The 20,597-nt window shown below is 56.8% G+C and overlaps 1 protein-coding gene across 1 annotated transcript in view; it reads left to right on the plus strand.

Moving 5' to 3' along the window:
* The first annotated feature begins 5,773 nt into the window (after window positions 1-5,773).
* Window positions 5,774-20,597, plus strand: part of FNBP1 (formin binding protein 1) — a 46,204-nt gene continuing 31,380 nt past the window's right edge. The window contains exons 1-6 of the mRNA XM_054393233.1: window positions 5,774-5,860; window positions 8,723-8,838; window positions 12,131-12,187; window positions 13,886-14,033; window positions 17,128-17,190; window positions 17,437-17,541. Coding sequence (XP_054249208.1) covers window positions 5,774-5,860; window positions 8,723-8,838; window positions 12,131-12,187; window positions 13,886-14,033; window positions 17,128-17,190; window positions 17,437-17,541 — 576 coding nt within the window. The remainder of the gene's footprint in view (window positions 5,861-8,722; window positions 8,839-12,130; window positions 12,188-13,885; window positions 14,034-17,127; window positions 17,191-17,436; window positions 17,542-20,597) is intronic.

The following is a 20,597-nucleotide window of genomic DNA, read 5'->3' on the forward strand; positions in this document are numbered from 1 at the left end:
CTCTGGGTCCTTGCAGCTCTCCCTCTGCAGCTCTGGATACTGTCAACAGAGCCCAGGTCTGTGTGCTGGTGCTGTTCCCTCCGGGGGAGCAGGGCAAGGGCTCAGCTCTGCTCTGTTTCTTTCTTCTCCTGAATGAGTCTGTGGGAGTCAGTGCTGATGGCAGGGATGCAGCATCCTCTTGGGCCCCAGCAGGTTTTAGTAGTCATGAGCCTCAGCTTAGCTTTTGCTTGCTGCTGAGGCTGGGTGGTGAGGACTGGATCCTGCTGCTTCTCCTCATCCTTGTAAGAATGAGTTCACCTGAAGCAGCTGAGTTGCACTGCTGCCACTGAAAGGAGTCACAGAAGGGCTCAGAGATCACCATGGGCAGGGTCTCACCACCCTCCTACTGCAGAACTTCTTCCTCAGCTCCAGTCTAACCCTGCTCTGCCTCAGCTTCAAACCGTTCCCCCTTGGCCTGTCTCTAGACCCCCTCCTGAGAAGTCTCTCTGCAGCCTTCCTGCAGGATCCCTTCAGGTCCTAGCAGGCAGCTCTGAGGTCCCCCCAGAGTCTTCTCTTCTCCAGGCTGTTTGCCTTCAGTTTCAATTACTGCAGAAGTACAGAAGGTGGTTGAAATGCACTTAGAATAAGAAGAGTTTGGGTTTTCCAGGCTTCCATCTGGCACTAGTTGAGGTTTCTCATTATCTTGCTCTTGAAGAGCTTTCTCCTTCCCTGGGTTATAATTTGCACATTAGGATGTGTTTTGAAACAAAACCTTGGCCTGCTGTGGGCTTCCTTGTGTGCAGAGCTGCAGGCTTGGAGTGTTCCTCCCGGAATGGTCTGAAGACAGCTGGTTCTCATTGTGGGAAGTCAAGCAGTGCCCCAAACCTCAGCCTGGATGAAGTGGTTGGGAGGGAATGAGTTGCTGCTGCAGCATGGGCAGCCATCGGGAGGGCCCTGGACACCCAGGCTGTGATTCTGAGCCTTGCCTGCTCCTCAGTCACAGAGCTGTGCCAGGAGCATGGTGCTCTGGCACCTCGGAGATGTGCATCCCCTCCTCCAAGGCTTGAGCACAGCTTGCTGGGGGGCATCTCCCACTGCCAGCAGCAGATGGCTGTGTCAGGGCTGAGGTCTGTGTGTGGCCTTTGTGGTGCTGGTTGGGATGGCAATGGAGCAGCACCTGGTGGCTGCTCTCTTCCAGCTGGATTCATGTTCTCCACATGTGGCACAGGGCAGTGACCTGCATGGCTGCAGACCACTGCCTGCCTTGTTCCAGCAAGCCCTGGGTGCCTGTTGGCCTTTTGCCTGTCCTGGGCCCTGTCTCCTCAGTGCCCTTTGGTTGCTGTTTCTTTACCCACCTCTTGCTCAGCAGCTCTGTCCTGCTCCAGCTGATCTCCTCTCAGCCTCCTGCCTTCCCACTCCCCAGAGTGAATCTCTCCTCTTTGCCTCACCTCTCAGAGCGAGCTGCTACAGTCCCCCCCAGCCACATCCTCTCTCGTGTGGCACATCCCCTCTCACCTTCCTTCCTGGCTGCTGGCTTAGCACTTTGTCCTGTTGCTATAGAGGGACCACAAGTTCTGCTTTACCACATCCTTTGGAGGATACAACTGGCTGGGGGGGAGGAGAAGGCTTTGGTGTGACAGCAGGAGGGCAGAGCTGCAGGTTTGGGCTTCAACAGGTGAGGGAAGGCTGCTTACTGTGGGGGTAAAGAGCAGCTCCTGAAGCTGAGGGCTGGAGTTTGTTGCTGGAGCTGCTCCTGGAGCTCCCTCACCGCTGCTGCACCCATGGCTGGGCAGCAGCAGTGACTCAGGCTGCAGCAGGAAGGAGCAGTTTCAGCTGATGGTTTAAGCTGCCAGAGCTGGGCATGGAGAGGCTGTGTGTGAGCATCTTGGCAATGCCCTCCTGTGAAGCACAGGGCAGGTTCAGCAAGGCTGCCATGGCAGGTGTGGGAGCTCTGCTCACCTGGCAGCAAGGTGGCTTCTGGCCAGGCTGCTGCCCTGAGCTGCTGGTGAGGAAGCTGCTCTGCTTCCTCTCCCTGCTTCCAGAGCTCATGGGTGGCTTTGCACTGCTGTTCCTCTTCCTGCTCTCCATACCCTGCTGTGCATCATCTCCTATGGGGTGAGGCCTGAGCTCAGTGGTGGTGTTGGGGGTTGCAGCCATGCAGCCTCACTCTGGGTGGCTCTCTGTGTTTCCTGCCCCCCTGGTTGTGCCCCAGCCCTGTCCTTGTCTCATCATGGCTCTGCTTACGTTCAGCTCCCAAGTGCTGTCCCTGTGCTCAGGTGGCTGCTCCCCAGCAGTGTTTCTGGGCTGACTTCAGTCAGGTTTCCATCAGGGAAGGGTTAGGGGATGGCTGAACCCTGCCCTTGAGGCAGCACTTTGCTGAAGCAGCAGGAGAGGTCACTCCTGAGTTTGTGGAAGGTGGTTTCTGGGTGGGGGTAGCAGGCTTGGGCTCAGGAGCAGGAGGGTCACTCCCTGGTGCTGCCCTTGGCTGTTGTGCTGGGGCAGCCTAGGTTGAAATCCACAGTGAAAGTGGCCTGAATGCTAGAGCCCAGTCTGCTCCCCAGCTTCAGCAGCAGGCTGAGGAGAAAAAAAACATTTCAGGGGTGAGAGAGAGAGAGCAGAGAGCTGAGTCCAGAAAGTTAATTGGAGCAAGCAGGAGAGGTAGAGGTGAGTTTGGCAGCAGCAAAGGTGTTTCCACATAAAACACAGGCAGGTTCCATTCCTGCTTCCTGGCATCCCCCCCATGCCTAATGGTGCAGCAGAGAATCTCATTTCTGTGCCTATTTTGTCCCCCAGGTGAGGTTCTGAGGTGAGTCAGCAGGAATAAAATCATAAAACCCTTTTGGATTGTGTGGGGGCAAAAAAGAGTTTAAGGGATGAAAATGAAGGGCAAGTGGAGGTGGGAAGGTGTGATGGAGTTTGTTTTGCTGAGCAGGGGCTGGGGGGTGGTGCTGAGCAGGGGCTGTGGCTGCGCTCAGCCAGCACTGGCTGCAGCAGGCAGATGGAAGAGCAGCTCTGCCAGCCAGCAAAGCCACAGCAGCAGCTGGGTGTGCAGCAGGAGATGGAGGCCCTGTGCCACCAGCAGCTCTCCTGTGCTGCTGTCAGACCTTGGCTGTGCTGCCTGAAGCAGGAGGTTAGTGCCCTGGGCTCTGTGTCCTCTGTGTCCTAGGTGTTGGCAACACCCAGGAGGCTTTGGGGTCTTTGCAGCTGGGTTTGGAGTGGGACTCTGCCAGCAGAGAGCTAGGAGGGTGATGAAGGGCCTGAGACAGCTCTGCTGTGAGGAAAGGCTGAGGGCCATGGGGCTGTGAGTCTGGAGAGGAGAAGGCTGGGAGGGGATCTGATCCATGTCTGTCAGTATGAGGCTGCCAGGCTCCTCATGGTGGTGCCCAGTGACAGCACAAGGAACAAGGGACACAAGCTGGAACCCAGGAGGTTCCACCTCAGCTTGAGGAGAAACCTCTTTGGCGTGAGGGTGCTGGAGCCCTGCAGCAGGCTGCCCAGAGAGGTTGTGGAGTCTCCTTCTCTGGAGACTTTCAAAGTATTGATGCCCTCCTGTGTGCTCTGCCCTGGGTGACAGCTTTGGCAGGAGGGTTGGACTTGATCTCCAGAGGTCCCTTCCAAGCCCATTCTGTGCTCAGCAGTGGCTGAGCTGACAGCTGCTGCAGTGCTCTCAGATTCTCTGCTGCTCTCCTCCAGTGGCAGCCTGGACTCTGCATTTTCTCTCATTAATTGCTCTGCTAGCATCTGCACAGAGCTGCAGTGCAGGTCCCCAAGGATCTGTCAGCTGAACTCTCTTCTCTTCTGCTTCCCCAGTGCCATCTGGGACTTGGCTGAGCCTCTGAAGGTCTCATCTTGTTAATTACTTTTCTAATTTGAAGTTGTTAAACCATGAAATCTAAAAATGTAGCTCAGAATTGGGAGGCTCTGATGCCTTCTGGATCTTCTCCGTGATCTTCCCTTGGACTCCTTTGTGCTGGTGGCAATGGGTGAGTGCTTGAAAAAACCCAAACCAAAACAGGATGAAGAAGTGGGAGGAGAAGGTATGAAGCAGAGGTGAAAATCAGGGTTTGGTTCCCCTGCTCCTCCTCATGCTCATAGGAGAGTGACCAAAGCAAGTGAGGTGGGGAGGGAACAGAACTGAGTTCCCTGGAGGAGCAGGCAGGAGAAACATCTCCAAATGTTCTGGGTGTGGGATTTTGCCTCTGCTGCCAGCTGAGGGCTGGAGCAGGAACATGCTGAATGGGAAAGCCTTTTGTGGTTGGTGTTCTGACCAGCATCTGCACATCTGCATCCCCATCCTTAGTGCCCACTCCTGTACCTTGGCCTGGGCAGGGACTTTTGACCAGGGCTGGTGGTGACAGGACCAGGGGCAATGGCTTTGAGCTGGGAGAGGGGAGACTCAGGCTGGAGATCAGGGAGGAATTCTTTCCAGTGAGGGTGGGGGGACGCTGGGACAGGCTGCCTTGTGGCTGCCTCCTTCCTGGAGGTGTTCAAGGCCAGGCTGGATGAGGCCTTGAGCAACCTGGGCTGGTGGGAGGTGTCCCTGCCCAAGGCAGGGGGTTGGAGCTGGATGGCCTTGAAGGTCCCTTCTAACCCAACTCAACCCATTCTGTGACTGGAGTAGCAGGAGGAGTGGCAGTGCCAGCCCAGCCTGGTTACTGCTGCCACCAGAGCCTGCTCTGAGCAGAGGTCTCCACATCCTCTGCTTCTGGCTGGGAAGTGTGGTAGCAGCCATGGAGTGAGCTGGGTGAGGGGGGTCAGGCTGGAAGGACCAAGACTGTCACTCCATGATGAGTGGGGACAGCCCTTTGCTTCAGGAGGTGATGCCAGAGCCCTTGGTGGCAGATGAAGTCTCCATCATCCATCCCTGCCTCTGAAGGAGCCTGGGCTGGAGCTGTTGCACAACAGGGGGGACCCCTCTTGAAAGAGGAAGGAGGATCTGCCTGAGCTGCTCTCAAGGGTCACAGCAATCACACTTCGGTATTGCTCAAGAGTTGGTTGGACTCCATGTTTTGTGGCCCAGAAACAGGAAGAAGCTGCTCTGGTGGTGTTGTTTTTCTTCCTGCCTAACTCTCTTCTTCCCAAAATCCTTGGCAGAGCTGTGGGGATGTGGCTGCAGGAGAGCAGCTGAGGAGTGAGAAGAGTTGAGGAGGGAGGGCATGTGGCAGCTTGAAGGAGGCTTTAACATGAGGAGAAGCAACCAGGCAGGACCATTGCCAGCATGGGGTAGCTGGAGGCCAGATGTTGCTGACTGCTCTCAGATGTCCTTTGCAGAGCTTCTGGGTTTGCAGTGATTTCTGTACCCCTGGGCCTTGGGCTTCCTTGGGTTAAAGCTTTGTGCCCCAAATCATTCCACGTGGCCTGGGACTCCTGAGCTTCCCCATGGAGCCTTTGCCTCCGTTGGGGCAGATCCATGGCAGGAGAAGGGCTCAGTGCTGGGTCCCCCTGGCTGCACTGCCATGCCTTTGGCACCTCAGGCTCAGCAGGTGATGCTGCTGCCAGGTTTGCTGCCTTGTTTTCATCCTTAGGGAAGCTGGAATCCAGGACCCTGCTGTGGGACATTGCTGCTTAGTCAAGTGGCACTTGGGCCAGAGCTGTTCCCTGGCCTCAAGAGGACAGAAACTGCCCTGCAGAAGGCTCCCTTTGACCTTGCCTTGCTCCCTGCTGCTGGACAGCAGTGCTGTGGAGGTTCTGGCTCCAGCCTAGTGCAGGCCAAGTGTCTCAAGTCTCTACCTTTCCCCTTCCCCCAGCTCAGTGACCCCAGCAGAGCTGGGGCTCTTCCCTGGGCACAGGCACCATGGAGTTGGCTTTTGCCAGACTCGAGGTGCTGAGGCCACTGAAGCAGCCCAGGAGATGCAGCTGTGGGATGCCAGAGCAGCCTGAGGCAGCTGCCTGCAGCTGGCAGGTTTTCATTCCTGCTGGGATCTGAAGGATGCTCTGGGAATGGGGGGTGGGGGTGGGAGGTGTGGACAAGTCAGCAGCAAGCTTTGCCTGCCCAGGCTGAATGGAGCTGCTCTGGCAGTCAGCAGCCTCTTGCAGGGCAGGATCTCCTTGCAGGGGTTTCTTTCCTGTGGGAAACCTTCCCCTTCCCTCTCTGGATGGGGGCTGGAGTGGGCTGCTGAGTTAGTCTCTTGCCACCAGTGTGTGCTATCTGATAAGGGCAGCTTGATTTGCTTACAGGGATCAGGGGTGGATTCCCTCCCTAATCCCTGGAGATTTCCCTGCTCTGAGCTGGGAGTGTGAGTTGCCTGTGAGCTGGGGAGGCACAGGCTGCCTCCTGGGGGTTTGCTTACTATGCAGCTGTGTGTGTGTGTTAAAAAACGGAAATAGTGGGGGAGGAGGGTGTGGGAGAGCTCCAGCACCTCCTTATCAGAGCCCTTAAAAGGCTCTGCTTGCAGCAGAATGGTCTGGGAGCTGTGAGGTGGTGTTTGGGGCAGGGTGGGAGGTGCTGGCAATGTGCACACCGTGGTCCCTCAGCGTGGTCCCTGCTGGTCTGAGCCCTCGGGCAGGAGGAGAGCTCCCTGGTGTTGCCCCTGGGGTCTTTGTGCTGCCTTGGTGCAGCTCCTGCCCTCCTGCAGGGCACAGGCAGCCTCTGCTGGGGTGGGTTTGGGGTGATTTGTGCTGCTGAGCTCAGGCTCTCTCTGCACTTTGATTTTGCTGTTCCCTGGCTCCTGGAGCAGGAGGCTCAGGAGCTCTGCACTGGGTCTGTAACTTTACTCTGCTGCCCTTCTGCTGTTGTGCCCCAGGTGCCTTCAGCCACTACAAGTGACAGAGTTTGGTGTGAAGCCTGCTCTGGTTTGGCTGCCCTGGGTTCAAATGGTGCTTCCTGCTCTAGCAAACTCTCTGGGTCCTGGTCCATGCATGGCACCTGCAGGGGCTGCCCAGCTCTCCACCCTGGCCATGGCTTCTGCTGCTTTCCTTCAGGCACTTTTGATAGCCACTGGCAGCTTCTGCCTGCATGCCTGGGAGAGTCTCTCCTGATGCTGATCTCCCTCAGCATCAGAGCCATCTCTGCTGCCCAGCACCAAGTGGAGGTTGCTTGGATGCAGCAGGTCCATGCAGCAGGCTCTGCAGTCACCTCCTGCTCTCTGCACATAGGGAAGTGCGATCTTCCTTTGATGGCATCCCCTGAGAGCTCTGCAAGCTGAAAGCCACAGGGCCAGGTGTCCAGCAGGCAGCTTTGGTCCTGGCAACCAAGCATCTGGCTCAGACCTGTAGCTGTGTGTAGGCTTTGGGGCAGTGATGTCAACCTGAGCTCTGGACTGGGACCTGTGCTGTTGGATGTCTTCACCAGGGACACAGACAGAGACTGAGGCACCCTCAGCAAGTGTGCTGCTGGTGACCCCCAGCTGGGTGGTGTGGGTGCTAGGGCTGAAGGGTGGGATGGCATCCAGAGGGACCTGGACAGGCTGCAGAGGTGGCTGAGGAGAACCTCAGGAGGTTCAGTCAAGCCAAGTGCAAGGTTCTGTACCTGGGCTGGGGCAAAGCTTGATATGAATCCAGGCTGGGGGTGATGAGACTGAGAGCAGCCCTGCAGAGAAGCACTTAGGGTGCTGGGGGGGCAGAAGCTGGGCAGGAGCCAGCAATGGGCACTGGCAGCACAGGAGGCCAAGGGCAGCCTGGGCTGCACCCAAAGCAGTGTGGGCAGAGCTGGAGAGAGAGGATCCTGCCCCTCTGCTCTGGGGAGACCTCACCTGCAGGGCTGGAGCCAGGTCAGGCAGCACAGGCTGCCCAGGGAGTGGTGGAGTCCCCATCCCTGGAGGTGTTGGAGCAAGTGTGGCCATGGCACCTGGGGCCATGGCTTGGTGGCTGTGGTGGTGCTGGGTTGCTGCTTGGACTGGGTGACCCTGGAGAGCTTTTCCAACCCAGCCAATTCTCTGACTCTCGTTCAGTGCCGCTAGAGTCTGAAAAGTATTCCTGAAGTCTGGGAGGAGGATGAAGCTGTGCAGTGCTGAGGGTGGGTGGCTGTGGAATGTGAGTGGTGAGGTAACCCAAGTGCCCCAAAGGTGATTTTAGGTTAAACCTGCAGGCAGGACTAAGCTGGCTTGGAGAATTAATTGGGATTTAGGGTTGCTTAATTTCTCTTGGCATTTGCAAATCCCAAACTGCCCAGTGGAATGTTCTTGATTGGAGAAGGCTTTATTGAAGCCATGTGTGGCTGGGTTTAGAGGCAGAACTTTTGGAGAACAAAGCAACATCTGTGGAGAGCTGGAGGTGGGCAAGGAGAGCTGCTGGGAGTGTGGCTCCTGCCCTCTGCTGGGGCAGCCTTTGGCCCTGTGGGCTCTGCTGTAGGACAGAAGGGGCTAGAGGGGAGGCAAGCCCTGGTCTGGGCTGTTCTGAAGGATGATTTGAATTCACAGCCCTGATGAAGTTTGAGTTTTAATCCACTTTCCACACCAAAAGCAGCAGCAGAGCTCAGATTTGTGGAACTTTTATTAACTCTTCAGAGTAAAATCACAGCATGGCTCAGGTGGGAAGGGACCTCAGAGCTCATCTGCTCCAACCTCCCACATGGGCAAGGACACCTCCCACCAGCACAGGTTGCTCAAGGCCTCATCCAGCCTGGCCTTGAACACCTCCAGGGAGGAGACAGCCACAGCCTCCCTGGGCAGCCTGGTGCAGAGCCTCCCCTCCCTCACTGCCCAGAGTTAACTGAAGGATTGCTGCTGTGGTGCACCTGGGAAATGATCTTTGGCTTTCTGTGCATTCAGGGAGGCAAAGCTCTTCTCTTTTGGGCTCCTTGCAGGACCAATTTGACAGCCTGGAGAAGCACACCCAGTGGGGCATCGATGTGCTGGAGAAGTACATCAAGTTTGTCAAGGAGCGCTCCGAGATCGAGCTCAGCTATGCCAAGCAGCTCAGGTAAGCTCAGCTCGGGTAAACTCAGCTCGGGTAAGCTCAGCTCGGGTAAGCTCAGGTGATCTCAGCTCGGGTAAGCTCAGGTGATCTCAGCTCGGGTAAGCTCAGCTATGCCAAGCAGCTCAGGTAAGCTCAGCTCAGGTAAGCTCAGCTCGGGTAAACTCAGCTCGGGTAAGCTCAGCTCGGGTAAGCTCAGGTGATCTCAGCTCGGGTAAGCTCAGGTGATCTCAGCTCGGGTAAGCTCAGCTATGCCAGGCAGCTCGGGTAAGCTCAGCTCTGCCAAGCAGCTCGGGTAAGCTCAGCTGAGGTACACTGGGCTGTGGAGCTCTGCCCTTGCAGCTGCCTCTCCCCAGAACCTGTGATGATCTCTGGGGCTGTTCTCTGCTGGTAGTTTTGGTCTGCAGGAATGGCTTTGAGAGCAGCTCTCCCCAAGAGGGGAAAGCAGAAGCTGCTCTGAGCTCCTGGGTTATGACCTCTGCTAAAACTCCTCTGGTGCTGAGGTGAGTGAGCAGCACCCCAGGGCTCACTCACAGCTGACTGCTGGTGAGTGGCTTGGAGGACAGCTCTGGGATACTCTCCATGCTCTGGGGCTGCTGTCTGCAGGTGCTGAAGGCTGTCAGAGGTCTCAGAGTTAGTTCAGGCATGGTGTGATGTTTCTTGTGCTAAGCCAGGCTCTTTCTCAAGGCCTCTTGGAGAGGCTGCAGGTCAGAGCCAGTCTCAGCCCTCAGAAGTCTGGTCCCTGTAATCAGCCAGGCTGAAAGCTGAGATTTGGGTGTTGGCAGCTTTGTGACCTTGCTGCTGCTCTTGTGATGCCTCCTGAAGAGAGCAGGGATCCTGTGAGCTCACCTCAAGCAGCTCCAGCACTGAACATTCCTGCTTCTGCAGATCTGATCTGACCATGGAGTCTGTGAGCAGCCCTGGAGGTCAGGTCCAGGCTGGGTGGGGAAGAGAGAAGGGAAGGGCTGCTGAGAACCCTCCCCCGGCACTGGCCCTCACCCTGCCTCTCCCAGCAGGGTGTGAGAGCTGAGGGGGGAGCAGGCAGTGCAGCGCACAGGCAGTGCTGCTGGCAGGCTGTGGTGCAGTGGTGTTGGCGCCCAGGGTGATGAACTGGAGGTGGTGGAGCTGCCTGGGAAGGGAGTGCAGGAATAATCCTCCTGAGCCCTCCAGTGAAGCCATAGCTCTTTATTTTTGCACCTCAAAGCTCTTCCATCTTCTCAGGACTTACAGGGCTGAGATCTGAGGCTCAGGCTGAGCTCAAGCCCAGTGGCTATTGGAAAAAAAAACCCCAAGTGATCCCCCAGGGCTCCTGCTGCTGCTGTGGGAAGGGGTTTGGGATGCACAAGGAGCCTGCTGGCTGATAAAACCTGCCCTGATGGTTTTGTGCTTTCTCAGGGGGATGCCAGGAACATTCCCCAGGGGGTCTGCTCCAGACAAGCAGGAAGTGGAGGCTGCCCTGTGCAGGAACAAATTGCTCACATCTAGGAGAGGAGATTGAGTTACAGGGGCTGGGTGAGCTGGAAGGAAGAGAGTGTGAGTGGAGGGGGAAACCCCAGCAGAGGATCTGTGTGAGCAGGGCTGTGTGTGAGCAGTCACTCAGCAGAGTCAGTGGATTCCTGAGGATGACAAAGCTCAGGTGGAAGGAGAGGAATTAGGAAAAGCAAGGCACAGCCCAGGTGCCTCAGGGCAGGGGGAGAAGGTTTCACCTCTGACTGTCTAGAAACTGAACTCCTGAGGTTTGTTTGCTGCTTTCTCAGGTTTCCAAGCCAGTCTGGCTCAGGTTGTTTCTGCTCCCTGTGCTGGGATTCCCCACCCACACCCCCCCAGGCACGGGGGTGATTGGAGGGCAGATGCATCCCTGGAGCCCTTGAGCTGCTTGAGGTCACCTCAGAAGTTAGAGGTAGAGAAGAGGGAAAAGGACCATGGAGCTGTCAAATGCTGAGACAGAGCAGTAAATCTTTGCTGCCCTTCAGAAACCTCCTGAAGGCTGGGCAGGCTGCATCCATGGTGGGCAGAAGGGCACAGCACTGCCTGGCATGACCTGCAGGCAGGCCAGGAGGAAGGGGCAAGGTAATACCAGAGGCTCCTGGGTTTCACTCACTTTGATTTCCAGTGGAAGCAAAGCAGCTGAACTTTATTGTGTGTGTGAAGCCTGTCTTGTGCTCAGGGCTCTCTGGAGAGCTGCAGCTGCTCTTGGCTGGCTGCATCTCAGCCTGGTCATCACAGTTGGCTTCTGTTGTTTTATTTCTAATGCTGCAGGTGTGGGATGTTGTGGTTTGAGAGTGTGCAGTTAGATACCTGAAGGATGCAGCAAGGGGAGGCCTCACTGCTCTCCACAGCTCCCTGAGAGGAGCCCAGGTGGGGCTTGGGCTCTGCTCCCTGGTATCAGGGGATAGGAGGAGAGGAAATAGCCTGAAATTGTGTCAGGGGAGGCTTAGGCTGGAGATTAGGAACAATTTCTTTGCTGCAGGAGTGGTCAGGGATTGGCACAGCCTGCCCAGGGAGGTGGGGGAGTCCTCACCACTGGAGGGGTTCCAGAACCCTGTGGCCATGGTGCTGCTGACTGAAAGTTGGACTCAGTGATCTTGGAGATCTCTTCCAACCCAGGCCCCTGTGCTGCTGGGCCAGGGTCTGCACTTGGTGCTGCCAGGGCAGTGCCAGCTCTGCAGTGCCTGCCAGGGGTGCCAGCAGTGCTGGTCAGGTTCCTTGCCCAGCTGCCCTGAGGAGCAGACCTGGCTGGGGGTCATGAGCTGCACTCAGCTGATTGCCCTGACCACATTTCCCAGCTGCTGAGCCAAGTGCTGCCCCTCTCAGCAGCTCCCTGCAGCTTCCCACTGCCTGGGGAAGATTTTCCTTCTCCTTGGAAGCATCCTGCTGGAGGCAGGCAAATTTGGCTGCCCATGAGGGTCCCCTGCTGCTGGAAATGCCCCTGGAAGGGGCTGGCTGACCCCTGGGCCACCTGCTTGGAGGGGGGTTATAAATCATAGAGAGAGACAGTGGTAGAGGTTGGGATGGAAGGGAGCTCCAGAGATGGAGAACCACAGCTGGAGGGTCTATGACCTTCATTTATGACCTTCCTGGCTGCAGATCCTGCCCCTTCCCTGCAGCTCTAGAGGCTGAGGCAACTTGCAGCCCCTTCCCTGAGTGCCCTGCAGCACCATCAAAGCCCAGGTGTAGTCACACAGGTGAGAAGTGAAGCCCCACAGATGTCTGCATGCAGAGGGTGGCCAGAGATGGAAATTGAATTTTATATCCTGATGGCTTTGATTATTTTTTTTAATTTTTTTTTTCTTTTTAGGAATCTTTCCAAGAAATACCAACCCAAAAAAAACTCCAAAGAAGAGGAGGAGTACAGGTATGTGCCTGATCCACTGCTGGGGAGCCTGGGGTGGAGGAGGAAAGGGAAAAAGATAAGGAATTGGCTGGGTGGTCACATCCAGAAGATGGTGCTCAGTGGTTTGAAGTCCAGCTGGAGAGCAGTGACAGTGGTGTCCCTTAGGGGTCTGTACTGGGACCTGTGCTCTTTAACATAACAGGGTCAGGGCACCATCAGCAGTGTGCAGATGGCACCAAGCTGAGTGGTGCTCTGATGTGCCAGAGGGACCTGGGCAGACTGCAGAGGTGGCCCCAGGGGAACCTCATGAGGCTCAACAAAAGCAAGTGCAGGTCCTGCCCCTGGGCTGGAACAATCCTCACTGTCAGTCCAGGATGGGGGAGGAGGGGAGAGAAAGCAGCCCTGAGGAGGAGGACTTGGGGGTGCTGGGGGGGGAGAAGCTGGCCAGGAGCAGGCAGGCTGAGCCTGCAGCACAGAAGGCCAAGGGCAGCCTGGGCTGCATCCAAAGCAGCACTGCCAGCAGGGCCAGAGAGGGGATTGTGACACTTGGCTCTGCTGAGACCTCACCTGCAGTGCTGTGTGCAGGTCTGGAGCCCTCAGCACAGGAGGGACATGGACCTGGTGGAGAGGGTCCAGAGGAGGGCCATGAAAATGCTCAGGGGGTTGGAGCAGCTCTGCTAGGAGGACAGGCTGAGGGAGCTGGGGGTGTTCAGCCTGGAGAAGAGAAGGCTCCAGGGAGACCTAAGAGCAGCCTGCCAGGACCTGAAGGGGGCTACAGGAAGTCTGCAGAGAGACTGTTCCCAAAGGCCTGCAGGGACAGGACCAAGGGCAATGGCTTCAAACTAGAGCAGAGCAGGCTGAGATTGGATGTGAGGAACAAGTTCTGCACCAGGAGGCTGCTGGAACACTGCAGCAGGGAGATGGTTGAGGCTCCAGTCCCAGAGATACTCAAGGTGATGCTCAGATGAGGCCCTGGGCAACCTGCTCCAGTGGAGGCTGTCACTGCTGTCTGCAGTGGGGGTGGTCTGGATGCCCTCTGGAGCTCCCTTTCAGCCCAGCCCAGCCCACTGTGTGATCTGGAACATCCTTCCCAAGGCACTCTGCAGCCCTGTGTCCCTCTGGAAAGAAAGGCACTGTGTCAGTGTGAGCTGAAATTCCCCCACAGCACCAGTGACCAGGCTAGCTCAGTCTGGAAGCAAATGGGAGCTGTGTGACAAGCAAAATCTACAATCTGTGATGAGGTGCCATGAATGTGTACAAATAGACACAATTCACAACATTTACAAAGAGATGCAACCAAGCTCCCTTTGCTCCCCCCCCAAGGGGAATTCCCAAGGGGCCTGCTCCCCCAGACTCCCTGGCAGAAAGCAGAGCTGGTCAAAAGCAGAGAGGCTGTTAGCTTAGCTCACCAGGGTCAGGGTGTGATCTCCAGCCAGAAGAGAAGCAGCAGCAGCAGCCAGACAGCCCAGCAAGGAAGCAAACTCCCCCCTCTGGCTGCCCCTGCTTGCTTTTCGTAGTGGGCCTTGAGCATTTCTATCGATCCAAAGGAAGTGCTCAGAGCAATCCTTCTCTTACTTTCTCGCCCCCGGCAGTGACTTATTTGCACTCTTTCACTTTCTCTGCTTGCACTCTGAGAAGGGAAACTACAAAGACAGTTTCAGACCATCACAGGCACTGAAAGCCAAGGCCTGGGGTCTTTCTTCCCCCCGTCCTCTGCAGGTTCACGTCAGCCAGAGCCTTCCTGGCCACCCTGAACGAGCTGAACGACTACGCGGGGCAGCACGAGGTGATCTCGGAGAACATGAGCGCGCTGATCAGCGCCCAGCTGGCACGCTTCCTGCTGCAGCTCAAGCAGGAGAGGAAGGCGGTGAGGCAGCCTGGGCTGGCACCGGGCATGGGCACTGCCCCACAGCTGGGGGCTCAGGAGGGAGGGCACAGCCTCTGCTCACTTCCACCCTGCGACAGGCCGAGGGGCAGTGCATGGAAACTGCAGCACAGGAGGTGCCAGCTCAGCACCAGGAGGAACTTCTGCACTGGCAGCAGGCTGCCCAGAGAGGTTGTGGAGTCTCCTCCCCTGGAGCCTTCCCAGCCCTGTCTGGATGTGTTCCTGTATTCCTGTGCTGGATTCTCTGGTCCTGCTCTGGCAGGGGGTTGGACTGGAAGATCTCCAGAGTTCCCTCCCAACCCCTAGCATCCTCTGTGAGCTGTGGCAGGGGGAATCTAATCAGAATTGGCTCATCAGCAAAGCTGCTGTCCCAAGCCTTTCCAACAGTGGGTTCCATGCTCTGGCCAAGCCCCTGAGCCCTGTGAAGCGAATGTGATCAGATCAGACAGCCTTGCCTGGAGCAGAGGCCCTGCTGGAGAAGGTCATCTGAGCTTTGAGGTCCCTCCCAATCTGGCCATGCCAGGATCTCCCAGGGCCATAACACTCTGGCAGCAGCCTGGAGGATGTTTAGATACAGCTGTGAGGAGGTTTTCTCAGCCACTTGGTGACCTGCTGTTCCCATGGGCTCTGCACCATGAGCAGCAGCATCCCAGTGTGGCATTGCTCTGTCACTTGTGCTGTCTGGAGCTAATTTTCCAATCCTGTGGGGGTGTGAGGGGCTTGGAGTCTCTGCTTGATGTTTTGAGAGGTGATTAGGAATCCATTTAAGTTGTAATGGGACTTGATACCTTCTTTGTGAAGAATGTGAGCAGTAACTACTGCTTTGTGGTGGTGTTTGTAGACTTGCAGTAATTACAGCTCCCAGAATGGGTGAGTGACAAGAAAATTATTGGCATGGTGGTGAAATGATTACAGCAAAAACCTTCCTTGCCAGGGTATTTACCTGTTGCTGCTGCTGCTAAGCCTCAGCCCTTAACAGCAAGCAGCTGCCAGCCAGGGGTGGTGGTTTTGTGATGTGGGATCTGAGGGCTGAATCCTTGCCTGATTTCCTCCACTTTGCTGATGGATGAGCAAATGGTGTTGAAAAGGAAACTGCTGCTGCCTGCAGGCATTCCCATTCTGGCCCCTCTCACCTGCCAGTGCAGCACAGGAGTGCGTTAATCACACTGGGGTCTGCAGCAGGGGACCCACAGCTGCTCTGGGAATGCCCTGGGGGGCTGCTGCCTTGGCAGAGCCTTTGGTGGTACCACCTGATGGATGGCTTGGGATGACCAGAAGTGCTGCTGGCAGAGCTCTCCTGCTTGCTGCCATCAGCTGTAAGGTCATGGATTGAGAAGGAAAAAACCTTTTAAGATCCTGGAGGTGAACCATCAGCCACCAACCAGCCCAGCTGAGTCCTGGAATCTCAGCCTGGAAGGGATCTCAGAGCTCATCTGCTCCAACCTCCCACTCTGCCCAGGGACTTCTCTCAGCCAGACTCAGCTGCTCAAGGCCTCATCCAACCTGGACACCCCCAGGGAGGAGGCAGCCACAGCCTCCCTGGGCAGCCTGTGCCAGAGTCTCACCACCCTCACACTGAAGAGCTTCTGCCCCAGCTCCAGGCTGCCCCTGCTCTGCCCCAGCTCCAGGCTGCCCCTGCTCTGCCCCAGCTCCAGGCTGCCCCTGCTCTGCCCCAGCTCCAGGCTGCCCCTGCTCTCCCCCTTGGCCTGTCTCAGACACCCTCATGAGAAGTCCCTCAGCAGCATTCCTGCAGTCCAACCCTTCCTGCAGCATATCCAAACTGCTGTGCTGCTTTCAGCTGGGTCTTGCAGATTGAAGCCTTCTGCAGGAAGAGGTGGACTCATCTGCTGCTGGTTTTGGTTTTGAAAGGAGACAGCGGAGGCCATCAGCTGTGGGAGGCTGTGAGCAGGGGAAATGAGCTTGGGGAAGTTGGAGCTTGTACAGGGTTTGAGGAAACTGGAGGCTTCCTGTATGACTTTGAGCAGGTCTCCTGCCCACACTCCCTTGGTTTTGTTACCCTTAGGATGGGAGCAGTGATGAAATCCAGACAGCTGGGATGTCCTTCTTAGCTGCTTCAGGTGAAAATGAGCTGTGGGGAGGCAGAACTCATCCTCAGAGCGAGATGTGCAGAAGCAGAAGTGCTCTCACTGCAGCAAATCACAGAGGGGCTTGGGTTGGAAAAGCTTTTTAGGATCCTTGAGTCCAACCATGATCTAACTCTGCCAAGCCTGCTGCTGAACCACAGAACCATAGAATGGCCTAGGCTGAAAGGGACCTCAGCTTCAAACCATTCCTCCTTGGTCTGTCTCCAGACACCCTCAGCAAAAGTCCCTCTGCAGCCTTCCTGGAGGATCCCTTCAGGCACTGGCAGGCAGCTCTGAGGTCCCCCTGGAGCCTTCTCCTCTCCAGGCTGCACAGCCCCAGCTCCCTCAGGTGATGGAAGCCTCATCCCTGGAGGTTTCTAAGGCCAGGCTGGATGTGGTTCTGAGCAACCTGCTCTGGTGTGAGGTGTCCCTGCCCATGGCAGGGGGGTTGTGACTGGATGAGCCTTGGGGTCCCTTCCAACCCAGACAATTCTGTGTGTGGCAGAGGAGGGTGGCTGGAGGCACCCAGGACCTGGAGAGCTCTGGGGAGAGGAGCAGCTGGGCTCTGTGGTGACAACCAGGCTGAGCAGCAGTGGTTGGAAAGTGCCAGTCAAGGGCATCTTGGGGAATCTCATCCGCAGGAGCTGTTAGCTCAGGGCTGGCGTTCAGTCAGGAGCCAGGGAAACGCTGCTCAGATCAAAGTGCCTTAGACTGGGTGGCAGGAAAGTGGTGATTAGGAGCTGCAGGGAACAATGCAAGGTGGAACTGCTGCAGGGATTAATTAGCCTGAGTCTAACTAACCACTGTAATTGATGCAAATCTCTATCTGCAGCCTGCTGAGCCATCAGACAGTCACCTGCTGCAGTCACCAGCCTGGAGGACTCAGCTGCCAAAGCCATTCTGGGGCTTGCTCTGGAGCTGCCTGAGCAGCAGCCACTGCTTGCTCTTTGGGTGCTCACAAGGTTTCCTCTCTCTTCTCTTCCTCTCCACAGCACTTCCACGATGGCAGAAAGGCACAGCAGCACATTGAAACCTGCTGGAAACAGCTGGAAGCAGTGAGTAAAACCCTCCAGGTGGGGACATTGCAGTCAGCTCTCCAGTTTCCATCTGGGTGGCTCCAGAGGAGGTGCCTGGGGACAGAGGGGATGGGGAGGAGCTGCAGAACAGCACAGAGAGGTGCTCCTGGGCACTGCTGTGTGAAGAAGGGAGCCCTGCAGCCGGGCAGCTCTGGGGCAGGGGTTGGTGTAGGTCCTGCTCTCCTGGCCCTGCCCCAGAGCTGAAGGGTTCTCTGTGCCCTGCAGAGCAAGAGGAGGTTCGAGCGAGACTGCAGGGAGGCCGAGCGAGCCCAGCAGTACTTCGAGAAGATGGATGCTGACATCAACGTCACCAAGGCTGATGTAGAGAAGGTGAGAGGCTGGGCAGGCTGCTGGGGACCCTCAGTCCCACTGCTGGAGAAAGCTCCTGAGGCTCAGTGCCTGGCTGAGGGCAGCCTGCAGGATCCTTGCACCCAGGGAGGTCTCAGTCGCTGCGGCTGGAAAAGGTCCTAAGGGTCCTCAAGTCCAGCCATGGCCTGACACTGCCAGGGCCACTGCAGCACCAGGCCATGAGCACCATGGGCAGGCAGCTCTGCAGCACCCCCAGGGGCAGAGCTCTCTGCAGAGACCACTCTTGGCATGAGGATTCCTACCAGAGCCAGCCAGGGTGAGGTCACCACAGCTGGGCTGGCTCCAGAGCAGCTTCTGCCTGGCACCCCCAGGGTCTCTGATCACCAAGCTCCTGAGGGAGGGTTCCTGCAGTGCCCACTCTGTGATCCAGGGGAGACCAAAATTCCTGGGGTTTGACCAACACTCTGAAGCTATCCTGATGCCATTGGGTGCAGTGAAGCATTGCCAGGTTCGCTGTTCCTGGCCCTAGGTTCACAGCTTTCCATGTTCTCCAGGATCCTGGAATCTCTGCTGTCACAGATGGCTGGGGGGCTGCAGAGGGACTTCTCATGAGGGTGTCTGAGACAGGCCAAGGGAGAATGGCTTGGAGCTGAGAAAGAATTTCTTGAGTGTGAGGGTGGTGAGACTCTGGCACAGGCTGCCCAGGGAGGCTGTGGCTGCCTCCTCCTTGGGAGTGCTCAAGGCCAGGCTGGATGAGCCCTGAGCAGCTGAGTCTGGTTGAGAGGTGTCCCTGGGCAGGGTGGGAGGTTGGAGCAGCTGAGCTGTGAGGTCCCTTCCAGCCTGAGCCATTCTGTGCCATGGGTTTGGTGTCTCAGGTGGCCTTGGACAGCCCCAGGGAGGTGCTCCAGCCTGTTCCAGTGTCTCCCCACCCTCACTCTAAAGAATTTTTATCTCCTCTCCAGTCTCAATCTGCCCTCCTCAAGCTCCAACCCATCCCCTCTCATTCAGCAGAGTGTCTCTAGATCTGAGCATGCCCCAGTCCCATGGTTCAGGTGAAGCTTGAGGAAGTGTTTGTGTTGCTTCTCCTTTGCTGTTGCACATCTGTGGGTCAGAACCACCCTGTCGCAACCTCTCAGGGCAGTTTTCTCTTCCCTGGGTTTGATTCATGTGGGTAGGAAACAGCCAGGGGAATATGGAAGGGTTTGGTTCTAAGAAAAGGAAGAAAAAAAGTTATTTCTGTATAAAAAAAGAGAACAAAACAAAAGGCAAGGGAAGAACAAAGAGCTGAAGCTTAAAATACACCAAACATTGCAGGAAACTGAATTATAGGTGAGGAATCTCCTCCAGCCCTGTCAGATGCAGGTTCTGCTCCCCTGGAGCTCTGCTTTGTTCTGCTCTCACTTAGTTCAGGCCTGGGAGCTCTCAAACTGAATTTTGTTTTTTTTTTTTTTTTCCCTTTCCATCTATGAAGTTTTTCAGATGTTTGTAGTGTGCTGAGCACCATGAGGCTGGGGAGCAGAGGGCATCAAGGCTGCTGACAGGAATGAGGGCAGCAGGTGACAAGGAGCTCAGGGCACATCAAAGGCTGCTGAGGGGCTTGGCTGTTAGCTCTGCATTCACCACCATTGATCCTTCACCTTCGGGGCTGGCCAGGGCCCTTGGGAGCTGAGTTCATGCCCAGGGGGGTTACAGATGTAACACCACATCTAGGGGGGTTCCTCTGGCAGAGGAGGGTCAGCTCAGCTTTGTCTCTAGGCTGTGGCTTCTTCAGCGAGGAAATGAGGGCTTGCCCTAGATTCCTGTTGGAGCTGAGCTGTGCCCGAGGGTGCAGAGCTGTGGATTGCTGTGGGCAGCAGAAGGCTGAAGCACTCCTCCAGCCCTGTGCAAGCCTGGCCGGGGGGAGGCTGCACTCTTGTGCTGTGTGAGGTGGTGTCAGGTCCATCCTGGGGAGCAGTCCCTGCCCTGCTGCTCCTTTCCCAGGGCATGGAGGCAGAGGAGGGAAGTTCCTCTGCACCTCTCTGGCTGCTTGCTGTATCTGTGACTTAGTTATTGCAGAGCAAGGCTCAGGGCTGGCTTCAAAGGGGAGAAAGGAGGAGGGCTGGGTGATCCAGAAGGCATTGGCTGGCTCTGCAGTCAGTCTCTGGGCTGGGTGGGAAAGGAGAAGGTTATCAAAACGAGTGGCATGTGGCATAATATTGCTGAACAGAGAGCAGAGTGTTTGCCAAGGGCAGCGTGAGGCTGGGCCCAGCAGGGCAGGCTCTCAATGATGTCCTTTCTTTGCCTGCCTGCCCTGTGACTGGGCTGGCTCTGACAGCTCCCAGGGCAGAATGCAGCATTGTTGAGCTGGGGGCTGCTGGGGGGGCTGCTGGGGGCAGCTCTGCCCACCTCACCCCAGGGAAAGGAGCAGCATGGGGACTGTCACCTCCTCCTCCTCTTGCAGCCCTTCTGCTTTCTCCTGCCCTTCAGGGCTTGGCTGCTGCTCTCCTACTCCCCAGAGCTCCCCAGGCTCTGGCTGGGGCCAGGGCTGCTCTCTTGCTCCCGAGGCAGTGGCACCAGTGGCCCTCACTCCTCTGAGGGACACCTTGGCTACCTCAGCTTGTACCTGCACACCTGAGCAGACCAGAGCTGCTCCTCCTGCACTGGGGAGTGATGGAATGAAACCCTGCAGTGGTCACAAGCAATCAAAAGAACAGAGAGCTGCAAGTCCCTGCTGCACCAAAAGCCAAGCTACAGGAGGCTCTGAGTGAGGCAGAGCCTCACTCTCTACCTTCCAGTCCTTGTGGCCTCTGAAGCTGCAGCAGGAGATGCTGTGGCAGCTGCCAGCAGCCTTGCCTCAGGGCTAGCTCTTGGTGCCCATCTGCTGGGGGTCAGGAACCAGGGCAGTGCCATAGGAGCAAATCAGGAGTCCCTTCCCTCCTCCTTTCCCCAGGTGCTTCCAGATGTGCTTCAGGGGCCATGGTGGTGCTGGGTTGATCTTTTCCAGCCTTTGTGGTTCTGTGGAGGGCCTCAGGTGTGTGCCTGGGGGCAGGGCTGGGTGTGCAGCAGGGGAGGTGTCTCACACCTAGGTCCCAACTCCA

The sequence above is a fragment of the Indicator indicator genome, chromosome 28, assembly GCF_027791375.1.
Source record: "Indicator indicator isolate 239-I01 chromosome 28, UM_Iind_1.1, whole genome shotgun sequence".
Lineage (NCBI taxonomy): Eukaryota > Metazoa > Chordata > Aves > Piciformes > Indicatoridae > Indicator > Indicator indicator.